The sequence below is a fragment of the Aptenodytes forsteri genome, unplaced genomic scaffold (assembly GCF_000699145.1).
Source record: "Aptenodytes forsteri isolate BGI_AS27 unplaced genomic scaffold, ASM69914v1 Scaffold284, whole genome shotgun sequence".
Classification (NCBI taxonomy): Eukaryota; Metazoa; Chordata; class Aves; order Sphenisciformes; family Spheniscidae; genus Aptenodytes; species Aptenodytes forsteri.
Window position 1 is genome coordinate 3,066,948 of NW_008794445.1, and position 20,972 is coordinate 3,087,919.

The 20,972-nt window shown below is 49.5% G+C and overlaps 1 protein-coding gene across 1 annotated transcript; it reads left to right on the forward strand.

Moving 5' to 3' along the window:
- The first annotated feature begins 628 nt into the window (after positions 1 to 628).
- SGSM3 (small G protein signaling modulator 3) lies at positions 629 to 20,951 on the forward strand. Its single transcript, XM_009289997.2, has 21 exons — positions 629 to 715; positions 2,214 to 2,299; positions 3,742 to 3,808; positions 5,240 to 5,448; positions 5,593 to 5,700; positions 6,690 to 6,833; positions 7,220 to 7,415; positions 7,645 to 7,790; positions 8,733 to 8,960; positions 9,912 to 9,966; positions 13,609 to 13,736; positions 14,048 to 14,203; positions 14,757 to 14,811; positions 15,252 to 15,301; positions 16,602 to 16,754; positions 16,854 to 16,924; positions 17,278 to 17,326; positions 17,739 to 17,824; positions 18,198 to 18,320; positions 20,344 to 20,404; positions 20,824 to 20,951. The coding sequence occupies exons 1-21, from the start codon at positions 709 to 711 to the stop codon at positions 20,905 to 20,907; spliced, it is 2,262 nt and encodes a 753-aa protein (XP_009288272.1). The 5' UTR covers positions 629 to 708; the 3' UTR covers positions 20,908 to 20,951.
- The last annotated feature ends 21 nt before the right edge of the window (positions 20,952 to 20,972 follow it).

Below are 20,972 nucleotides of genomic sequence, written 5' to 3' on the forward strand. Positions count from 1 at the left end.
GGGGAGCTATGTGGGCCGTTTCCTCATCTGAGCTCTATCACCAGATTTAATTTAGAGGAGACTGGCTGCTGGCTCATTGCAGAGGTACTTGATTGCATGTTGTCCATATCCTAGTGCAGTTAATCCTTGTCAGAAGCTTTCCCAGCTCCCTTCAGAGAGCTGTATTCCACAGCCTAATACACTTGACTCTTGTGATGCTACCTTTAAAATCTCTTTCAGGCTTATTGCATCTAATGATATCCCCTTATACCCTTTTCACCATTCCAGTCCCTTGTCCATGGGCAGTGTATTCAGAGAATGGTGATGTATGGTGTGGTTTTTTAGTATGCATAATTAATATGGGATTCACAACATGTGATGGAAAAGGTGGTGAAAGTTGACTTGATTTTTGACATTTTTTCCATCAGCAGTGCTGTTACTGTCACAAGGAATTTGGTAAATGACAGTGTGCTCTTTTTAGCTGATGGGTAGGTATGAAACCAAGAGTAAATTCCAGTCTCTGGAATTTAATTTTCCTGTGGGGATGTTGTGTGTGAGGGGTCTGTCTGTCTGTCCCCCACCATGTTCTTAGATGCTAATTCAATTCTCTCATCACCTTTTTTTTTTTTCTTCTCTTTTTTTTTAACAACAGGATAGTGACCTCTTACCTCTGAGAACAGCATTTCTGGACCTGCTGACAGCCTCTGCTACTCAGCCTTACCTAGCATAATGTCAGGTGAGCAGACAAAAATGGACAAAGTACCTTCTTGTTTGGTTGCTTGCTCTTTCTTCAGCTGCAACTTAGTAAAATAAAGTTACTGGGTCCAAGAGCCATTCTTTACATTAATGTGCTGTCTGGTCAAATTCGGGGAGAAGAGACCTCCCCGCTCTTTGTGACACAGCTGCCTTTTCACTCAGGGTGAACTCAGTTCCTTCTTTTACCCTGTGCTGAAGCCTGCAGAAGCTGCTTCAGCCATTGAACACAGAGGAAGAAGGAGGTTGAAATGTAGTCTGCCTTCCCCATTTTTCGTAAGATTTGCTCTGTTCTGTTCTCCTCCCAAGACTTGCCCCAAAGTAGGTGGCTTGCTTATGATCTGAGACATTTTTGCTGTAAAATAGTAGCCCTAGGGAAGGCAGAAGGCTGAAGAATTACTTGAGTTCAACTGTGAGCTACTGAGATATAAGCTTTGCTAAAACTAGGTCTCCTCCAGCACATCCATCTTACAGTGGCCCACTCTTCCACCCCATATTTTTGTGTACACCTTCCTTCCCAGTCCAGGTGGTTATTTCAGGGCATGTAACCCTGAGGGAGACTATACTTCGAAGCCAAGTAAACTTTTTTGTCACTGATGTGCGCAGCAAGGCCTGAGACATACTTACCTGCTTCAGTTGCAAAACTTGACATCTGCTATTATTACAAAGGAAGCTGTTCAGTGGGACACTACCCGAGACTGCAAAGGTGTTTACCTTGAACACAAAAGACCATGATGATAGGCATATTTTCATTGCTGCAGCTCTTTATGCATGGTCTGACAACCTTGCAGGGAGGGGCAGAAGTGTCCCAGCCCTTCTGCAGCAAAGGGAGCATCTTGCTGAGCACTCTGATTTCCCATTTTGGTGCGTGGGTGACAAAGTTTCAGGGAACTCTGGAGTGCTGCTGGTGCTGGGGTCAGTGACTCTGTAGGAGGGGTTTACTTCTCCATAATAATTTTTTTTGTAATGGTACCCCTGGCTTGGCACTGACCACACAGCTTTTCCAAGGAGAAGAAAGATCACATGATGCCACAGAACTATTTCCTTTCCCTAAAAGTCTCTTTCTTAGAGGGAACTCCTTTTGGCCTTCCTGCTTCTTTTGCTTGATGATAAGGGACAAAACCATCTGAAATTACTTGCTTCCTTGGTGAAGTGGGAGCTGTCTTAATGTCTAGAGTGGCAGGGGGGGGGGGGGGGGGGGGGGATCTCTTTTTGTGGGAAGGGATTTCCTTTCCCTAAAAGTCTCTTTCTTAGAGGGAACTCCTTTTGGCCTTCCTGCTTCTTTTGCTTGATGATAAGGGACAAAACCATCTGAAATTACTTGCTTCCTTGGTGAAGTGGGAGCTGTCTTAATGTCTAGAGTGGCAGTAGTGACTGCTGAGAGAGTCCTTCTCTTGCTGGAACAGTCTGTATCAAGTGTGCATCTTCCAAGGGAGTCGCTCCAGGTTTTCACTGCTGTATGTTGATCTCTTTCTGTTTAGGCCATCACACTCCCTCTGCTGGGGGTCCCTTCTCAGCACTCACTCCCAGCATTTGGCCTCAGGAGATCCTGGCAAAATACACAGAGGTATGGTGTGGGGCAGGGAGCCTTCTCTTGCTGGAACAGTCTGTATCAAGTGTGCATCTTCCAAGGGAGTCGCTCCAGGTTTTCACTGCTGTATGTTGATCTCTTTCTGTTTAGGCCATCACACTCCCTCTGCTGGGGGTCCCTTCTCAGCACTCACTCCCAGCATTTGGCCTCAGGAGATCCTGGCAAAATACACAGAGGTATGGTGTGGGGCAGGGAGCGGGTGTTTTCTGGCTCTGCACAGAAGTAAAGGGACCCTGGCAATTTCTGGTGATCTCTGAAAAGCCACAGGGAAAAGGAGGGAGAGGTGCACTCTTCCTCCGGTGGTTTGGTTGTGGATGCTTGTTTGCTACTTAAACTTCATGTTTAACTTCATGGCTGCATCCTGGCTCTTGCAAGAGGATCTTGCAGAGCACAAAGAAACTTGTGTGAATTATTGCCCTGCTGTTTTGCAACTATTGCTCCACTGTAAAAATGTTGACACCCTCAGGGAGTCTGTCACCATCAAGCTACTCTGAATGGCTTGTGCATGGCAGGAAATGCTAGCCTCAAGACTTGTCACCAGGTGGGCAGAGCAGGAAGGAAGGAAGCAGCCATGGAATTTTGTAACTTAGCCGCAGTGTTTGCTGAAGGCAGCTGAGCCCAGTGAAGCAGGTTGAAACTTATTGTGGAGCTATGTTAGAAGCATGCTTCTTGGGCGCTGCCTCGGTGCAATGCTTGTGAGACCCACAGGAAGGGCAGGTGGGCTTGCAGGAAAGGGGAGGTATCTGTAGGCTTGCACTCCTTAAAAAAGCCTGATTGTAACCTCCAGTGCATACTCCCCAATGCCAACCATGAGCACAGATGAGGAAAGTTTGAGATTTGGGTCATGGACCTTAATTTCCTTTGGCCTATAATTTGGGTTTGCTTCACAGGTGCAAATCCCAGTTTTGTGTGCTGTCTTTCAGAGAAATCTGAAAGCAACAGGCAGGAGATGGAGCAATGCAGGGAGCTGAATTTGCAGTGTGTGTGCAGAGGTAACAGACGACTGCTGTGTATTGGAGATGCAGACAGTAGAGACCACTTTTAGCATGCCACACACTTAAGTGTGTGGATTCCTCAGTCCATGAGGAGGGCTGCATGCCCCTCCAGGTGGGAAGTTCTGATCTTGATAAGATGCTGTGCTCAAGCCATGCTGGAAAAAGGATTGCTGGGAAAATCTGCGCAGGTGTGAAGGCAGGGCTTCACAACTTCCATGGAGAAGTCAAAATGGGAATGGCATGCAACACCTCCCCAGCTGGGACTTGTGGTGGGAGGCATTGAAAATAAAAGGGCAAGGAGTCTAGTTGCTCACAGGGCACAGTGCAGACAGTGGTGGGATGGGGCAATATCCACATGTCTCTGTTCAGTTGTTCAGTGCTAAACTGGTGAAAGTGTCTGTTCTCCTTCCTCACATCTCCCAGAAAGAAGAATCCGTCGAGCAGCCAGAGTTCCACTACGATGAATTCGGTTTCCGAGTTGATAAGGAAGGTAAAGCCAGTCCCATCCCTCCCCCTTCCATTGTGTCCTGTGCCCAGCCCTTCCCATGCTTCTGAGTATGGCAAGGTGATTTTGCAACCATTCTGTGCTAGGTCTTGTCTACCCACCTGTCGTCATCTTGCTGTATCTTACCATTGTAATCAAGTGCATTAGACGTGCTGGCCTTATGGGAGTTTGGAGCATAGACTATGCAGCAGAGTCATTTCCATCCCCTTATGCCTGTGCCATGGGTAAGATAGAGAAAAGTTACGAGGAAGTTACCATTTCCATTAGCAGCTGCATGCTGGGGAAGGGCAACTTTCCCAGTTCACAGTGGGGTCTCTGTCGTGTTCAGTAGCACTGTAAGCACTGATAGCAGGCACAGTGACACGTGCTGTCCGTTGAAAGACTCACGGCCAAGGTGAGTGGCAGCAGTATGTGTTCTGCCCATCCCAGCAGCTTGGCAAAGTGTAAGGCAAATTGTAGGGGCAGAACCCACATCCTAGTTTTTTCTGCAAGATATAGAGGCAGGCAACCAAATAGGAGGAGGTGTGGAGACCTATTGCAGCTGGGCATTGAACTACAACAGCTGGCTGCCTTTGCGAAGAGGAAGAGAGAGGAGTGGAGGACATAGGAATTGCTTTATGTGCTCTGAGAGGACGTTTCCAGGCTCAGGCCATACAGTGCAAGGGCAGAAGTTGTTTGCATGTGTGCCCTGAGGCACGTTGAGTCATAGAGGATCCTCTTTGAAGTAATGACTGGGAGATGAGGACAGGACACAGGGATTTTCTTCAGCTAGAACATTTGATAGACTCGTGCATTATAAAATCAGCAGAAAGATTTGGACTGCACTGTTGGGATGTGTTATAAGATGAAGGACAGAGTGCCTTGCATCAAACCTGTACTTGTGCTAAAGCATCTATTTTAGAAAGCCAGCCTCAAGTTAAGGTGCTCTCTCATTGTGAATTTGGAAGTGTCCTTATTAAAGCTTTTTTGGTGATTAAATATCCCCAAAGTTAACATTTTGCACCTCATTACTTGCATGAGCATATAGCTTCTGCTTGCCACCTCTGAGGCTTGCTATGCTTTTGTCAGCCTGATTTACAGATCCTTACAAAACCCAGCAGGATGACTGCTGCCAGGGTTTTGTTTAATTCCAGCCACACTCTGCTCTAAATCAAGAGTAAGTAGAGACTAGAAGCCTGCAGACAGCTTCTTAGTTCTCAAAGCCCCAGTGCCTTTTGCTTATGACCATAAAATTTGCTGCATGGAGAAGACAGAAACCAAGCTTTGCCTTTCCATGTTCTGGCTGGAAGACGTGAATGTTTTTAATGTGCTTTCTTCAGATGGCCTTCCTACTCCCCACCCTGCCCTATGTTTGTTCCCTCTCCTGTTCCCTCTCTCACTTGTCTCCATTTCATTCTCTGCCCTTTGCTGAGGCAGATGGTGCTGAGCCAAACTCCAGCAAGCTTCTGGGGGTCCCACTGACGGAGGAGCCACAGCAGAGGCTCAAGTGGCAGGCTCATCTGGAATTCACACACAACCATGACGTGGGCGACCTCACTTGGGACAAAATTGAGGTCACCCTACCGCATTCAGACAAGCTGCGCTCCCTGGTGCTTGCCGGCATCCCGCACAGCATGAGGCCACAGGTGAGAGTGCTGCCTGTTCTGGGCAGGCCTGGAGTAAGAGACAGTGGAGCAAGTGCACCCTCTTAGCTGAGAGGGTGCCAGATGATGGCTTTCTGTGGCTGTCTTAGTTACTCGTCCTATCTCTGTTCACCCTGCCTCCCGCAGCTGTGGATGCGCCTGTCGGGGGCCTTGCAGAAGAAGAGGAATTCAGAGATGTCATATCGGGATATCGTGAAAAACAGCTCTAACGATGAAACCATTGCTGCCAAACAGGTAGGAGATACTGCCTAATGCTGACTGGGCACAAGGGAGTGGGGAGAAGGGCAAGATTTGCTGCGTGAGGAGGAAGGGGTATCTGCCTAACACCTGCAGCAGGGACAGTTGAGAGGACATATGTGGTTGAATCCTGCTAAAGCTCAATCCTACTGCGCATATTTCTCCTTCGTTTGTTGGAATACCAACTGTGCAGCTCCCCTGCTTCCTAGGACAGCAGGGAAGGGGTTGGACCCATGCTACCTGCAGGCTAGAAAACAGTGCTGCAGTTGCATCCCAGCAAACATCCTGATAGTCACTGAGGGAAGTGAAGGGTGAAAGGCTGACAGATGCACCTCTGTTGAGGTAGTGGCAGCTGCTTCCAGGGACTCTCTTTGTTCCCTCAAATACAAAGTCTCTGAACACCAACAAGACTGTTACAGGGTGTTTTCCCTCTTCCTCTGACCTCTCCTTTTATGGGAGGAGGCAAAGGCCATGGCAAAAGAAACTGAGCTCTGCACACGTTCACCTCTCACTAAGAAGCTAGGTTCAAAATGGTTGGAAGGAGGAACAGCAGTGCCCAAAGGAGATCTGTGGGCTGTTCACCTGCAAGTCCCCTGTCACAGTTGTGGCCAGGTTGTTGGTTTCTTTCTGGGATGGGTTCGTTGGGAAGCCTTGCTTGAAATCCAAGCAGATGAAATTCCCAATCAGTATGCCTACTATTCTCAGTGGTGAAGCTAGGGGCTGAGTTTAGGCAAGTATTTCTTAGGAGACACCAAGTCACTGTCTGCACTGGCATTTTCCCACGTGTCAGTGAAGGCTGTTAAACTGACCCCAGGTCAGGGTGTCTTCTTGGACAGGGCCATCTTCTTTGGTGCCTAAGGACTTATGCATGAGTGCGGGGAAGCAGCGTTCCTTGTTCCTTGAGGCAAGAGGCCATGGGGAAGTGCAAAAGGCAATTGTTCAGATGCTACTAGCTGACCCTGTCCTTGCTTATGGCTGTCTCGCAGATTGAAAAGGACTTGCTCCGCACGATGCCCAGCAACGCCTGCTTCTCCAACATGAACAGTATCGGGGTGCCACGGCTACGCAGGATACTACGGGGACTTGCCTGGCTCTACCCAGAGATTGGATATTGCCAAGGCACTGGCATGGTAACCTGTTTTCAGAGTGTCTTTATGATAGGGATCGTTTTGTCTGTGGTGTCTATGCTGGGGCAAGTGATTTGAGGCAGTGCTGCCAGACACTATGGCCTCCAGATGAGCTGAAGGGAAATCCCTTCTACATGAAACATTTTTCCTAAGGAAGGGAGAGCAGAGTAGCACCACGTGTACAAAGATGTGGAAGAATTCAGTCCATCTGTTGGGGAGGGACAGGCATTACACTGAGGAGAAATCACTTCAGTGGGAGACTGCAGGAGAGCTGCTGCGGAGGAAGGAAGATGTTGGTCACCTAGATACTGGTCCATCTCTCCACGTGAGGAAGTGGGGAAAGAGTTCTACTCCTCTTAGGACATACAGTTCTTCCTTCAAAATCCTAGGTGGCTGCCTCTCTGCTGCTCTTCTTGGAGGAGGAAGATGCCTTCTGGATGATGTGTGCTATCATCGAGGAACTGGTTCCTGCCTCCTACTTCAGCACCACCCTGATGGGCGTGCAGACTGACCAGCGTGTCCTGCGACAGCTCATTGTGCAGTACTTGCCCCGCCTGGACAAGCTGCTCCAGGAGCACGACATCGGTAAAAGCGTACCCTAGAAACCATAGCTTTTCTTGCCAGCGTGACACACAGACAAAAATTATTGTTCTTGTTTCACAAAGGGAGAGCAGCAGGGCTAGGAGCAAACCTCCTGGCCCTGGAGGCAGTGCATGGTCATCTTTGAGCTGGGAGGAGAGCACTTAGAAGAGTCCATCTTCACTGGTTGGCTGACTTCCCTTGTCATATTTCTTTTCTGTGTCTTTATTCACAGAGCTCTCCTTGATCACCTTGCACTGGTTCCTCACCTCTTTCGCTAGTGTTGTCCACATCAAGCTGCTGCTACGTATTTGGGACCTCTTCTTCTACCAGGGCTCTCTGGTGCTGTTCCAGCTCACTTTGGGCATGCTCAGTATGAAGGTAATTCCCACCTCCTCTTCCTCCTTTATAGTACATCGGTGTTTAATTCTGAGTTTTAGGGGCAAGAAGGTTTTGTATCCACTTCCTGTGTGTGGTTTGGGAATGTGCTCAGGAAGATGACTTCCTGCCTTCCTCAGAACTGGGGGCTGTGAATAACTTCCAAGGTACTTCACAGGATTCAGGGATTGCTGTTTCCACTGCCTACCTCATTTGTTCCCTCATAATTAAACCCCATCAGCTGCTCCCCTCTATTCAGTCTAGATCCCAACCTGAGGGTCCATCTTACCTAAACCAAGATACTTCTTGATTTTGCACCATCTCTGAGCAGAGATATAAAGCCGAGGTTGTGGTCATCTGGGAAGCACTGTTGAATGCTCCAAGAGGTTAGCATTGTCCTGGCTACATTTGATTTGGCTGACTTACGTTTAACCGCCTGATCTTTTCCTTTTTATGCGAAAAATAACTTTGTGGTTCAGCTTGCTGTGTTGAAGGGCAAGGGTGAGCCTGCTGGGAGTAAGGGGAAGGTGGAGCAGAGTTTGACATGGTAGGCGCTCTATAGTGTATGAGACTGAGCAGCTTCCATTCCCTTGTCCCCAGGAAGATCCCTGCTGTGTCCAGTCTTGGCGGTGGATGCAGAATAGCTTCTGTTTTGTCTTTTCCTTGCTGATTTGACTTCATTTCAATGATGGGTGCTATGATTCAAAAACATGCCAGCTAGAATTTTGGGGGCAGATCTCAGTGCAGTAGAGTAGCAAAAGATGCTGTTCCCGTCCCATAGGTGGCTTGGACTCTTCCTGCTGAAGTTTTTGTGGAATTATCTAGCTGTACCTGCATTGTTTCTGGCCCAGGCTGTACACTGAATGTAAAATTGCATCTAGCAGCCCCAAGAGCATAGCTGTCGTGCTCACTGTTCTGTGTGGCAAAATGACTGCATCGTTGCAGGAGGATGAGCTAATCCAGTCCGAGAACTCTGCCTCAATCTTCAACACACTCTCAGACATCCCAAGTCAGATTGAAGACGCAGATGTGTTGCTGCGGGAGGCCATGCGCGTGGCTGGCTCACTGACAGATGTGGCAGTGGAGACCCAGCGTCGCAAACACTTGGCCTACCTCATTGCTGACCAAGGGCAGCTGCTCAACTCCAGCACCACTGTCAACAATTTATCCAAAGTGAGTGCACAGAGTCCCATCTGCCTCTGCTGCTCCGTTTTTACCAGTCCCTTACGTGTTCCCTCCCAATTGCTGTTTGTGAGCAAGAGGTCCTCCTGTCTGAGAGGATTTTGACTCCAGGATGACTCTGTCGTCCAGTGGAGGAAAAGGTATTGGGAAGTGAGGGGGAGGTCTGTGCTAATGAAATGCTGGCAGATCTGTCCTGGTTGATAAATCTCCAGGTGAAAGGGATATTGACATTGATTGTAATTATCATTAATGAGAGTTATGATGGAAGGTGATGCATTTTGTTAATGGAAACCAAAAGAAACAGCATATGCTTTTGGCAGAATTTGCTTGGAGCATGCAGAGTAGGAACTGGAGTTAATCCATTAGTAAGAAACTGATACACTAAGCTCTGGAAGGCAGAGTCAGAAAACAGCAGCAGCCTTTGAGAAGCTGAATAAAAAATGCACCTGTGTTTATTCTTGGACTACAGTCTGCAGTTGCGGATGTAGTAGCTCCTACTTGTCAAGCCTGCATGGAAGATATATTCTTGATGCTCGTCTGTGTGCTAATCGCAAGACACTACTGCAATTCTAAAATGTAATAGGCATCCACTTAGAAATTTATATGTAATTACGTGTAGAACTGCTTTTGGCAACAAGTAGAATTGGAACTGAAATTATTCACTCGAATCATGGTTGATTCTTGAACTTCAACTATGATTTCGTAATAATTGAGCTATAAACAACCCATTGCACATGGACCAGATCAAGCAGTAGAGCTGATTCATTGCGTTAGAGCTAGAACAACTCCTGTCTAAAATTGCCAGTTCATTTGCCTGCCCCTTCCAGTGGTAGCTGTCAGGAACCCTTGCCCAGAGCTGACCTGTGTGGAAGATTGCTTTATTTTATTTCTGAAATCTGTCCTACTGTGTGCACTTTGTTCTCTCGCTTCCCTCTCCCGCAGATTGTACGGCGCAGGACTCAGCGCAGGAAATCTGGCATCACCTCTCTGCTTTTCGGTAAGGACAATCCTGTGCCTTTCACGTGGTGTTGATGGATATAGCAGCCTAGGAGGGAGGGGAGTGAGCAAAGCAGGAAAACACTGGGACAGAGGAAGAGGAGAGGAGGAAGCCAGAACTGAAGGATGAGAGGGAAGAAGTGCAGTTTTCTACTTGCTTGCTTTGGTCTGAGCTCAGAAAGTGAATTTTAAGTTAGATGGTTAGTCCTTAAATGGTAACTAACAGTAGGCTGCAGCTCAGCCCAGCTGTAATGTCCTTCTTGCACTGACCAACAGGTCAAACACGTTTTCTGGCAGACCACATGCAGTCCACAGGCTGGATGTTGTACTCTCCTGATGTTACTCTGCTCAGTTCAGGAACATCTCTGAAGATCTGAGACAGGGCAGGATGGTCCAGCACGTCACCCATCAAAATTTATAAATGCAAACATCACTGATGTTCCCCCTTACTTAATCTGAGAGTTCGATGTTGCGAACACTTCTGAGTCTTCATTTTCTTTGCTTATGAGCTAAGCCAGCGTATGTCCAGAAATCAGACGACCAGAATAGGTTTTGCATTGGTTTAAAAGTAACTTGCTTCTGTGACTGCATAATAGCCCTTTCTATTGTAAGCCTCACTGTCATCACCTTCCTTGCAACTGGTTAGCTTTCTTGAAATTGCCACATGTCACCACAGAAATTGTTTTTCCGGAGGAAGACAACATACTGAATTTACAGGGTTCAAACAATGTTCCTGTTGTGGTTGAAATGGCCTGAATAAATCTAAAACTGGGTTTTACTGGTCTTTTCAGAGAAGAGCTTTTCTGATGTTCTCCAGGAAGCTGATATATTGTCGCAGGCTTGCTACAAGCACATACAGCATCACATATAAAAGTTATGGTAGAAGACCAATGCAGCTGTAAAGTCAAGCATGCAGAAGTGAAGAAATGCAGGAAAGTTTCTTGTGCAACCTAAACTCAGTCCTCTTGTATGTAATGTTATCATACAGTCAGTACAGACTGAACTGGCAGGGAACTTGGCTGCGAAATGCATCTTTCTTGTGTTTCAGATAGTCTCCTTGACCAAGTTTCAGTAGCTTTATGAAGGTGATAGTGAGTTATACCCACGCACAAAGATAAATTTTAAGTTCAAGCTTCAAAATGTATCAGTGGCAGAACTGAGATGATTGATAGTGTTTTTTCATTTTAGTGGGGTTTCTGTACAGTGACTGTCATATTTTTTACCTTAAATTATTCTTAGTAATTAAAACGTCGGTTAAAATAGAGAAGTTGACATCCTGCAGCAGAAGACCAGGATGGAAAACTTCAGCCCAAGTGAGGGGAAGGAAAGCTTGGATGTGATAAATTCACCTTATACTGGGAACTGTCAATCAACCTTAAGTGTAAAGTCTGCTGCCTGTGATAGTCACTGTGTAGAGCTGGTACATAGCCCTTGTCTGGGTGGGAGCAAGAACTTACCCAGAACTTAATTCTTCTTCCTTAGAGTGAATGCAGATTTAGTAGTCACTTGGCAAGGAGTCATAGAATCACAGGAGCACTGTTTGGAAGGGACCTCTAGATGTCTGTAGGCCAACCTCTCCTGCTCAAAGCCAGACTCTTGCTCATGCTAGGTCAGGGCTTTCTCTAGCTGAGATTCAAGGAGTTGGACCATATTTCTAACGAAGGAATAGAAAGAAGAAACAGTGAAAGGTAGTTTGGCGAAGAACAAGATGTGCGTGTTGCCCTTTTCCTGTTGGATGGGCGTTGTGACAAGGAAATGCAGGAGAGCTAGTCCTCCTCTGCACAACTGTGCAGCTAGTCAGCCTTTGCAGACTCAAAATAGAGCCTCCTCACATGTGGCCGATCCTGCACTGGTTTCCTGTTTTGGAAATGTACACGCAGGCGTGTCGGGTGCAGTGAGGTGAATCTGGTGGAAACCCCAGTTGCTTTCCTCTGTATCGTGTATATTCTAAGGTGGGAGGGTGTGGAACTTGCTTCCCATATCTCCTGCTTGTGTTTGGGTGGGATTGATCTGAGTGCAGAGGGAGGAGGACGGTATTTCAGCCAGAAGGGACTGAATGATGATAGAAAGAATCGGTGATCTATGTAAATGAGGGCAGCCCACTGAGCTAGTGTGGCTGTGGTTTAGTCGTTTCTTCTTTAGTCACATTCTGTTTTAGCACATGAATTTTCTGGGAATCCCCGCCGTCTGCGTGATCACCTATCTATTTACAATCTTTGTATCTCTGAATCTGTAGTGAGACTTCTTACATGCTCTATTTCCTACCCCTGGCCACTGAGGAGGAGGTTTTGTTAATTTTCATTGCTTGGACTGGGAGTAAGTATGCCCTACAATTTTTCTAGTCCGGAAGCAAAGTTCAGTTTTCTCTTAAGCTCTGTGTGTCTGATTCTCTAATAATTTTAATTTAGCAAATAGAAAACAATTATAAAAATAATTTTAAATCTAATTTTGTGCTTCTATTTATGTTCTTAAAGTTTTAGTCTTTTTAATTAGGATCACTTGTGATTAAAAGATACTGTGAATCACTTTCCAATAAGCAGAAGCTTCGTGTGTACATAGCTGTTGCAGCAGCTCTATAGCTTGGCCCACACTTTTATTCATATTGGTTTGTATAATGCTGTTAGAAGATAAGCAGAGCACTAATTTGCTAGCCAATTATTTACTTGGGTCTTGCATAAAAGTTGTGTCTGTATAAAAATTGGAGTTCAGTGAAAAATACATTGGTTTAAATGTTGATTTTTGTTAATCAAGCTACCACATCTTCAGTATACTGTAGAGAGAGCAAAAACAGATGTATGAAAATACACTTTGAATTTAAAACAAACTGAATTTTTTTAGAAAAAGAAGCAAATGGTTCATTATTCCCAAACATCATATACCCAATTTTTAAGGCATTCAGATACATTAACTGCCTAAAGAATTCATCCCATTAGGTATCTTTCTGCATAAACTAATAGAGTTAGGCTGTCAGAACTCCTGGGGGAATTAGTGATTAGAAAGATGCTTTGGTAACTTTTACTTTGTACTTATGACCATTTCTATACACCCAAAACCTTTGAAATCTGGCTCTTAGGGAGGTCCAGGTCTTAAGTAGATGGCAGCTTTTCTCTCGTGGCTCTGACTTCTAGGCTGACACAGGAAAGTGGGCTGTCTTGGTTTTTCAAATTTTTTTCAAGACTCAATGAAGAATATGCTCTCAGCCTGTAAGGTGTGCAAAAATCAGAAGTAGTTCAACCAAAAGCTGTTTCAGTTTCAACAGAATTTCAGTTGAAGAGAATTTTTGAAAGTTCCCTAGTTTTGTGTCCCACCATTCAGCTGTCTATATACTGCATAGACACTTCTCTAAAGTAGTACGCAGTACCTTGGTATACTGAGTTGTCCAGAGAGATCAAAGATGACATCTTCCAGTTCCATATGTGGTTTGAAATACCAGCTCCTTAAAATTTGAGACAGTCAAATTGGTATTGGTTATTTACATTAATGAATAGATTGGCAGTAAGTACCTGCCTTAGCGTAGGCATTTCTAATGTCAGGCTTTTTTGATTTCTGTAGAATCAATGATTTCTAATATTAACAAAAAAATAAATACCCTATACTTGTTTTCCTTTCCTCGCCTTCCCGCTGGCTGTGTGGGCTCCCCCAGGGGACGACGATCTGGAGGCACTGAAAGCCAAGAACATCAAGCAGACGGAGCTGGTGGCCGACCTGCGTGAGGCCATTCTCCAGGTTGCACGGCACTTCCAGTGTGTGGATCCCAAGAACTGCAGCATTGTGAGTGGGAACAGCTGGATCTTCACTGCTGTCTGCTCCAGGCACGAGTGTTGAGTGTTCAGCACAGGACAGGGCTGTTCAAATGCTCCTGGAGTGTTTGGGCTTGAGGAACAACATGCCAGGTGCAATGAGTGGAGGGTGAGGGTTGCTCCACCCATCCTTGGTGGAGGACGGCTGTGCTGAGAGGTTGTCTGCCTGCTAGGAGAAGAAGGAAAAGGTTTGAGAACAGGGGCATGCAAGCTTTGGCAGATCAGCTAGGAGTCATCTGTTGCTTTTCATTCCTCTTTCTTCTTCGCCCACATGCATGCTAGGATCTGACTCCAGACTACAGCATGGAGAGCCACCAGCGGGATCACGAGAACTATGTGGCCTGTTCCCGCAACCGACGACGACGAGCCAAGGCACTACTGGACTTTGAGCGCCATGATGACGATGAGCTGGGCTTCCGCAAGAATGACATCATTACGGTGTGTCAGCCTATGAGACAGGGACCAGGGCAAGACCATGCAGACCCAACTTGTTGGGGACGCTGCACTGCCTCTTCTGCAGGGAAAGAAGGGAGGAGATCAGCTCAGAGCCCAGTTAGGAGTTCAAGGGAAGCACTTGGTGTTTCTGGGGGCTGCCTGGGGATGAGGCAGTATGTTCCTGTGAGTGTCGTCTTGTGGGTCATTCTCAATGCAATCACAAAGTCCCTTTCCTGGCTGCCATACAGCTGAGAAAAAGATTGATTTGGTCCACCCTGGGTCCTGGTTTAACACTGCGCACTAAGCTGTGGTAAGACTGTAAAAGCATCCATTTGCGTTTTAGTTGTGGGCATCCCATCTGAAATTGGGGAAAACAGGCATAGCATTGTGTTTGCAGTAGCTTTTTGCCCTTGAAGGCCCTGAGCCGCATGAGAAGAGAACATTGGCAAAACAGTTGAAGAAAGCAGTTCCTCATTGTGCACACACAGCCGGGCAGCTGTAGCCCTCCTGGCACTGAACTCTCTTCAACCAGTGTTTTCCAATCCCTGTTTTTCAGATCATTTCCCAGAAGGATGAGCACTGTTGGGTGGGAGAGCTGAATGGACTGAGAGGTGAGAGCAGGATGGGTTGCACTGGGGAGAGTGGGGCTGGATGCGAAGCATCCATTCATCCACAGCAACTGCTCTGGCACATTTGCAGCAAAGGCTGTGCCAGTTACCCAGAGCATCTGCTAGGGATGAGGGAAAGGTTAAAGCAGGGTATGAGCACGGTGGTGCAGCTACCTGGTTACTTCTTGCAAACAGCAAGTTTAGGCTCCATCCTCCTGGCGCAGGGTGGTTGGGTGCATGCAATGCACTGCTTGTGGGCAGTGTCCTGTAATTGGCTTCCTCTTGCAGTTGCCTTAATTCTTGTGATTTTGAGGCTGCTCGCTTCCTTCTTTGGGGTTGGACACTATGAACTCTGATTTATTCTCAGCTTCCACTGGGCTCTGGTCTTGTCTGTGTTAGAGGTTTCTCAGTGTCAGACTCAATTCTTTGTCCATTCTTTATAGGTTGGTTTCCTGCAAAATTTGTGGAGATTTTGGATGAGCGGAGCAAAGAGGTAATTAAAAAACCAAAATGCAACAAAAACAAAAAAACCCCAACATTAAAAAAAAGTCATGTCATAGCTGAAAAAACATAGTTGAAAAGAGCCATATATTTCCCTTCTTGAGTTTGTTTGCTGTCTCTGGCTATTGAGCACTTAGTGATGTGATCAGGCAGCTTATCTTCCTAAGCCTGTTTGCTCAACTTCCTGATGCTGACCAAGTGGAGAATGAGGGCCCCAGAGGGCAGCTGAGTGTGATGCCTGGGCTTGCAAGGCCCCTGGAGATGAGCTTTGGGAAAGCTGAGAAAGCAGCAGGCAGGTACGCAGGAGGATCTTGTGGAGAGTGTTTCTGCCTGCTCCCTGCTGCCTGTGCTCTCTTCCTCCTTTGAGGCTGTGCCTGTGGATCCTGCTCATGCTTTGCAGTCACCACAGTGAATTCTCCCTGAGCAGCTGTGCCCGAGGGGGCACTCTGTCTCAGTTCCTCTCGCAACCGGCAGTGGTGAGATGCCACCTATTTAGAGCAGATAGCTCAATATGGCCCCAAGGCTGGGGTAAGAGATAGGAGACAAATGTCATCAGCTGTTGGCCTAGGAAATTTGCAAGGGAAGTGGAGAAGGCACTGTTCTCCCTCTCTTCCTCAGCATTTGGAGTGTGAGGAAGTGCTCAAAGGCTGACCTGAGACCCCAAGAGAAGCCCTTAGAGAGATGTCACTATTGACATCTCACTTGCTTCCTCACCCCCTTGTCGGGGCTGGTTCCTTAGATGCAGGTCACCTCTCTGTGTATAAACACACCCTGTACTGCTGAGCAGTTCTCCCAACTGTGGAAATAGAGAGGATCCCACTCATCCTAATTTTGGAATACCCTTCATGCTAACAGTGTGTCAGGGTGATACCTCAGAGTGGTGTACCAGCTGACCTGGGAATTCCCATCTACCCCCATTTGCCTTGACTTTTAGCAGCTTACAGAGTCCCAGAGACCCTCAGTGCAAGTCCTTCTCCTTACCTTAGCTCAGACAGCATCACACCAAACCGCAGCAGTTCCTACATGCTGAACACTGCCAGGATGGTGCTGGGGTCACCTGTGTGGTCTCCTGGGCAGCACCTAGGCACAAAGGTCCTGGTGTCCCAGCAAATCCCAGGGGAGTAGCACTGAACATGGTGCCTTATGCAAGAGCATAAGGGGTTAAGGGAGGCGGGGCTGGTGGGCACCTGGGAGCGGAAGAGGTGTGTGCAGAGAAGCTGTAGGTGAGCGGACCACCACCATGCTCTGTCCCCTTGCCAGTATGCTGAGAGCTGGCTCTTCGTGTTCCTCAGTACTCCATCGCTGGAGATGACTCAGTCACAGAAGGCGTGACAGACTTGGTGCGAGGGACGCTGTGTCCAGCCTTGAAGTCCATATTTGAACATGGATTGAAGAAGCCATCTCTGCTGGGGGGGCCCTGCCATCCCTGGCTGTTCATTGAAGAGGTGAGATGTCTCAGTTCCCTTCGTGGGGCAGTGTTGCCAGAGGGCTGGGGTGAGGGAGCTGTAGGGCAGAGTGTACTGACTGTCCCTCTGCCTTACTAGGCTGCAAGCCGGGAAGTGGAACGGGACTTTGACTCTGTGTATTCTCGCCTTGTGCTCTGCAAGACTTACAGGTAAGGCCACTTTATTGACATGAAGCGGCTGGGTCTGTGCCCTGCTCCTGCATGCTCATCAAACTGCTGCTGCTCTCCACCTTGGGAAGGGTCGTGGTCTGCCCCATCCTCCTGTCAGTGTGGTGTCAGCAGGCCGCTGTGCCCATGCTGACTTGGGGCTGGCAGTGGCTTTTGCCCCCTTCCTCGCGCTCCTGTGTTTGCTTCTGGGGCTGTATCTTGCTCTCTCATGGCTGCAGAATCACCTGTGGGCTCAGCAGTAGCAAGGGAGCTGTTTGGGGTATGGAGGGGGAAAGGCCTGCTTGTGCCCGGGGTGGCTCCGGAGCTAGCTAGCTCTCTGCTGTGGTCTTTTGCAGGCTTGATGAAGATGGCAAAGTCCTCACTCCAGAGGAGCTGCTTTACCGGGTGAGTGCTGCCCCCAGCCCAGCCAGAGCCCAGCTCCTAATGTGGGGAAGTTTCCCATGGAGGCTGCTGAAGGGTGATACCCTTCTCTAGGGAGATGCTCCACAGACCTTCCCTGATGGGAAGCAGTAGTGTGGGGAAGTTTCCCATGGAGGCTGCTGAAGGGTGATACCCTTCTCTAGGGAGATGCTCCCAGACCTTCCCTGATGGGAAGCAGTAGAGACACCATGTGCCTGGGCAAAAGCAGAAAGTGAAGCCATCAGGAAGGCTCGGCCCCTCTGGTGCTAGCAGGTGGTGCTGGGTAAGGGTGGGGAGCTCTGGGGAGGGGAGCATATGGCTGTGTTGCTGAAATGGCTGCCCAGCCCAGCCTAAGGCTAAGCTGAGAAGGCAGTAACCACATCTTCCCACCCCGCAGGCAGTTCAGGCTGTGAACATGACGCACGATGCTGCACATGCACAGATGGACGTGAAGCTTCGTTCTCTCATCTGTGTTGGACTCAAGTGAGTCATCTGGTCCTGATACCCCTGGGTGGAGAGGGGGGGTGCAAGGAGCTTGGGAGGGGGCAGAGCAGGCTCAAGGGCAGCAGTTGTTTCAATCTACCTTAGGCCACAGGGTCTTTTTCTCCCTCTCACTGCAGCCACTGAGTGGGACCTGCTTCTTTCTTGTTCATAATGCTGGCCTGGCTCCTGGCTGGAAGAAGTAGCTCTCATTGCATGGAGTGGCTCACACAAGTTTACTGGGTTATCCTGTTCCCACTGGGGACAGGACTGTGGGCTGGGGTCAAGGCTTGGGCTGAAAATAGACTATCCCAAAGGGATGGGGCTTCTTTCCCTGGCTTCTGCCAAGTAACATGCCTCCACTCCATCGCTGCAGTGAGCAGGTGCTACATTTGTGGCTAGAGGTGCTGTGCTCAAGCCTGCAGACTGTGGAGAAGTGGTTCCATCCCTGGTCGTTCCTGCGCAGTCCCGGCTGGGTGCAGATCAAATGTGAGCTGAGGTGAGTCTGTCCCCATTGGCCTTGCCCAGGTCTGGAATGGATTTTCTCCTCCCCTGCAGGAGGTAGCCCTCACTATGGCTGGTTTTGGACCCTCTCCAGTGAGTAGCAGCGTGGGCTGCCCAAACATCCCCGCTGCAGAGATTTCCTTCTGTGTGCTGAGGCAGCAGCAACTGTCTAGACAGTTTAAAGCGATGCACTGTGCCTGCCTGATCAAGAGCAGAGCTTGGCTCCTGGGGAGCTGTCATGACAAGCAGGCAGCCTCTGCCTGCCAGCAACCTCCTGCTGTGCCCTGCATGTACTCTGATGGTGCCTTTTCCAAACCCTGCTCTCCAGGTCCTCTGCCAGCCACCATGAGTCCAAGCAGGGAACAGGGAATGTGCCAGGGAGACAGTCTGGCTGTCACTGGCTGGGAAGGAGTCACTCACCGGCTGACTCCTGGTTAAGCAAGGGAGCGTTGTCAGGGGCTGAACGCAGCTAAGTTTGCACAAAGCACATCGCTTGGAGCCCAGGGCACACATCCACACTGCTTGCTCCTGGCCCTCCTGCACTCTGCAAAGCCACATCCAGTCCCAGGGAGCCGCAGAGCAAACCCCCCTGCTACCACCACCACTCCAGCCCTGCTGCTGCTGCTGCCACCGTCCTGCGGGAACTGGCTTTTGTCTGCACCACCCGGTTGCCTCTGGCCCCGGTGGGAGTATCTGTAGCCAGAAACAGGCCTGTGTGTACGCACCTCAGGGTGCCCTGTTCTCCTTGTGCTGCTGCTGAATGGGAGGAAGGGAGTCCCCTCCACCTCTGTGCTGCGATGTCCCGTGGCTGCTTTCTCGCAGCATGGGGGCAGCGCTAGTTCAGCACAGCTGAAGGACCAAGTGGGACTGGTTCATGGCTGGGCCCAGGTTTGTGTGGAGCAGGAGCGTTATGCCATATTTCTCCCAGCCCAGCCAGCTTCCTGTGGAGGGCCTCAGCTCCCTCACTGCTGCAGGAATTGGAGGACACCCCCACACAAGGAGTTTCCCCTGAGCCTGAAGGACTGATGAGCTCCGTCCTGCGGGAACTGGCTTTTGTCTGCACCACCCGGTTGCCTCTGGCCCCGGTGGGAGTATCTGTAGCCAGAAACAGGCCTGTGTGTACACACCTCAGGGTGCCCTGTTCTCCTTGTGCTGCTGCTGAATGGGAGGAAGGGAGTCCCCTCCACCTCTGTGCTGCGATGTCCCGTGGCTGCTTTCTCGCAGCATGGGGGCAGCGCTAGTTCAGCACAGCTGAAGGACCAAGTGGGACTGGTTCATGGCTGGGCCCAGGTTTGTGTGGAGCAGGAGCGGAGGCTTATGCCATATTTCTCCCAGCCAGCTTCCTGTGGAGGGCCTCAGCTCCCTCACTGCTGCAGGAATTGGAGGACACCCCCACACAAGGAGTTTCCCCTGAGCCTGAAGGACTGATGAGCTTGTTGCCAGGAGGGTCTGAGCTGTGCAACCCTGTCCTAGGGACAGGGTTGAGGCTATGCCTGCAGCCTCTGCTTAGAGCCGGGTCCAGTGAGGGAGCTCCACGTGCCATCCCCATGCAGCACTTGTGCATGGGGGTCAGGACACTTCTCTTACTCCAGGGAGGGGGGGGTGCAGAGGTGCTACTGGCAGGAGCCTGCCTTCTGGAGAGGAACCTGCAACCCTGCCGACTGCCAGCTGCGTTCAGTCAGCCACATGTGTCTGCCGTCTAGCAGAGGCCGGGGCTGTCTGTGCTTCCCTGTGCTGCTGTGTCAGGCTCTGTAGGGGTTGCACTTGAGTCACATCTTCAAGCTTCTCTTTCCAGCCTGCGCCTGGCAGGATGTGAAGCCCAAAGAGGAGGGGGAAACAGGGGATGAATGGCTGGTGCCGCCCTTTCAACACCAACAAACAAGAAATTTCATCCTTGTAAGCTTAGTGGCGTGCCAGGGCAATTGTGTGCCTGGGGGCAGCAGCTGCGGGCACAGGCTGGGAGTGTGATCTGGGTGGGGGGGTGTTGTGTGTGTTACCATCGCTCTCTTCCATTGCAGAGTCCTCTGCAAATTTGCCTTCAGCCTCTCTCAGGACTGGGAGCTGCCGATAAAGAGGGAGGTGAGTAGGTGGCATCTCTCATTCTCTCTCTCAGCCGCGGGCTTCGCTTACCGACTCCCTCTCCCAGCTTTGTGCTCCAGCCCATCCTCTGCCTCCTCTTGAGCCGGTGCCAGAGGCTGTGGGTGGGGCCGCTTTCCCTGCCAGGGCAGGCTGTGGACAGGAGCTGTGTGGCAATGCTGGCAGGGGGTGCTGCCTGCCCCTGCCCAGCTGGGGCAGGGGGAAATGGCAGGCCCCTCCCTTCCCCGGTGCTCTCCAAACCGCAGGGCCTCTCCCTGTTTCAGCTGCGCGGAGGTGGGAAGTGCAGAAGGCTGCTCTGTCTGGGTGCTGGAGACCTCGGCGTGCTTGGGCTCTGCCTGCAGACACAACCTCCCCTTTTCCGAGTGCGGTGCACTGACCCGGGTCTCTGTGTCGTCCTGCAGGAGAAGGAGAAGAAGCCACTGAAGGAAGGGGTGCAGGACATGCTTGTGAAGCACCATCTCTTCAGCTGGGACATAGATGGGTGACCCCCACCCCACCCCATCCTGGGGAACCTTCTCAATGGCGCACACTCCTCTCCCCCACCCCCATC

Bases quoted from the DNA above. Each gene is read 5' to 3' on its own strand.
- SGSM3 (XM_009289997.2), top strand. The intron at 9,967-13,608 runs GTAAGGACAATC...GGGCTCCCCCAG, and splicing joins CATCACCTCTCTGCTTTTCG to GGGACGACGATCTGGAGGCA. The intron at 17,327-17,738 runs GTGAGTGCTGCC...CCCACCCCGCAG, and splicing joins CAGAGGAGCTGCTTTACCGG to GCAGTTCAGGCTGTGAACAT.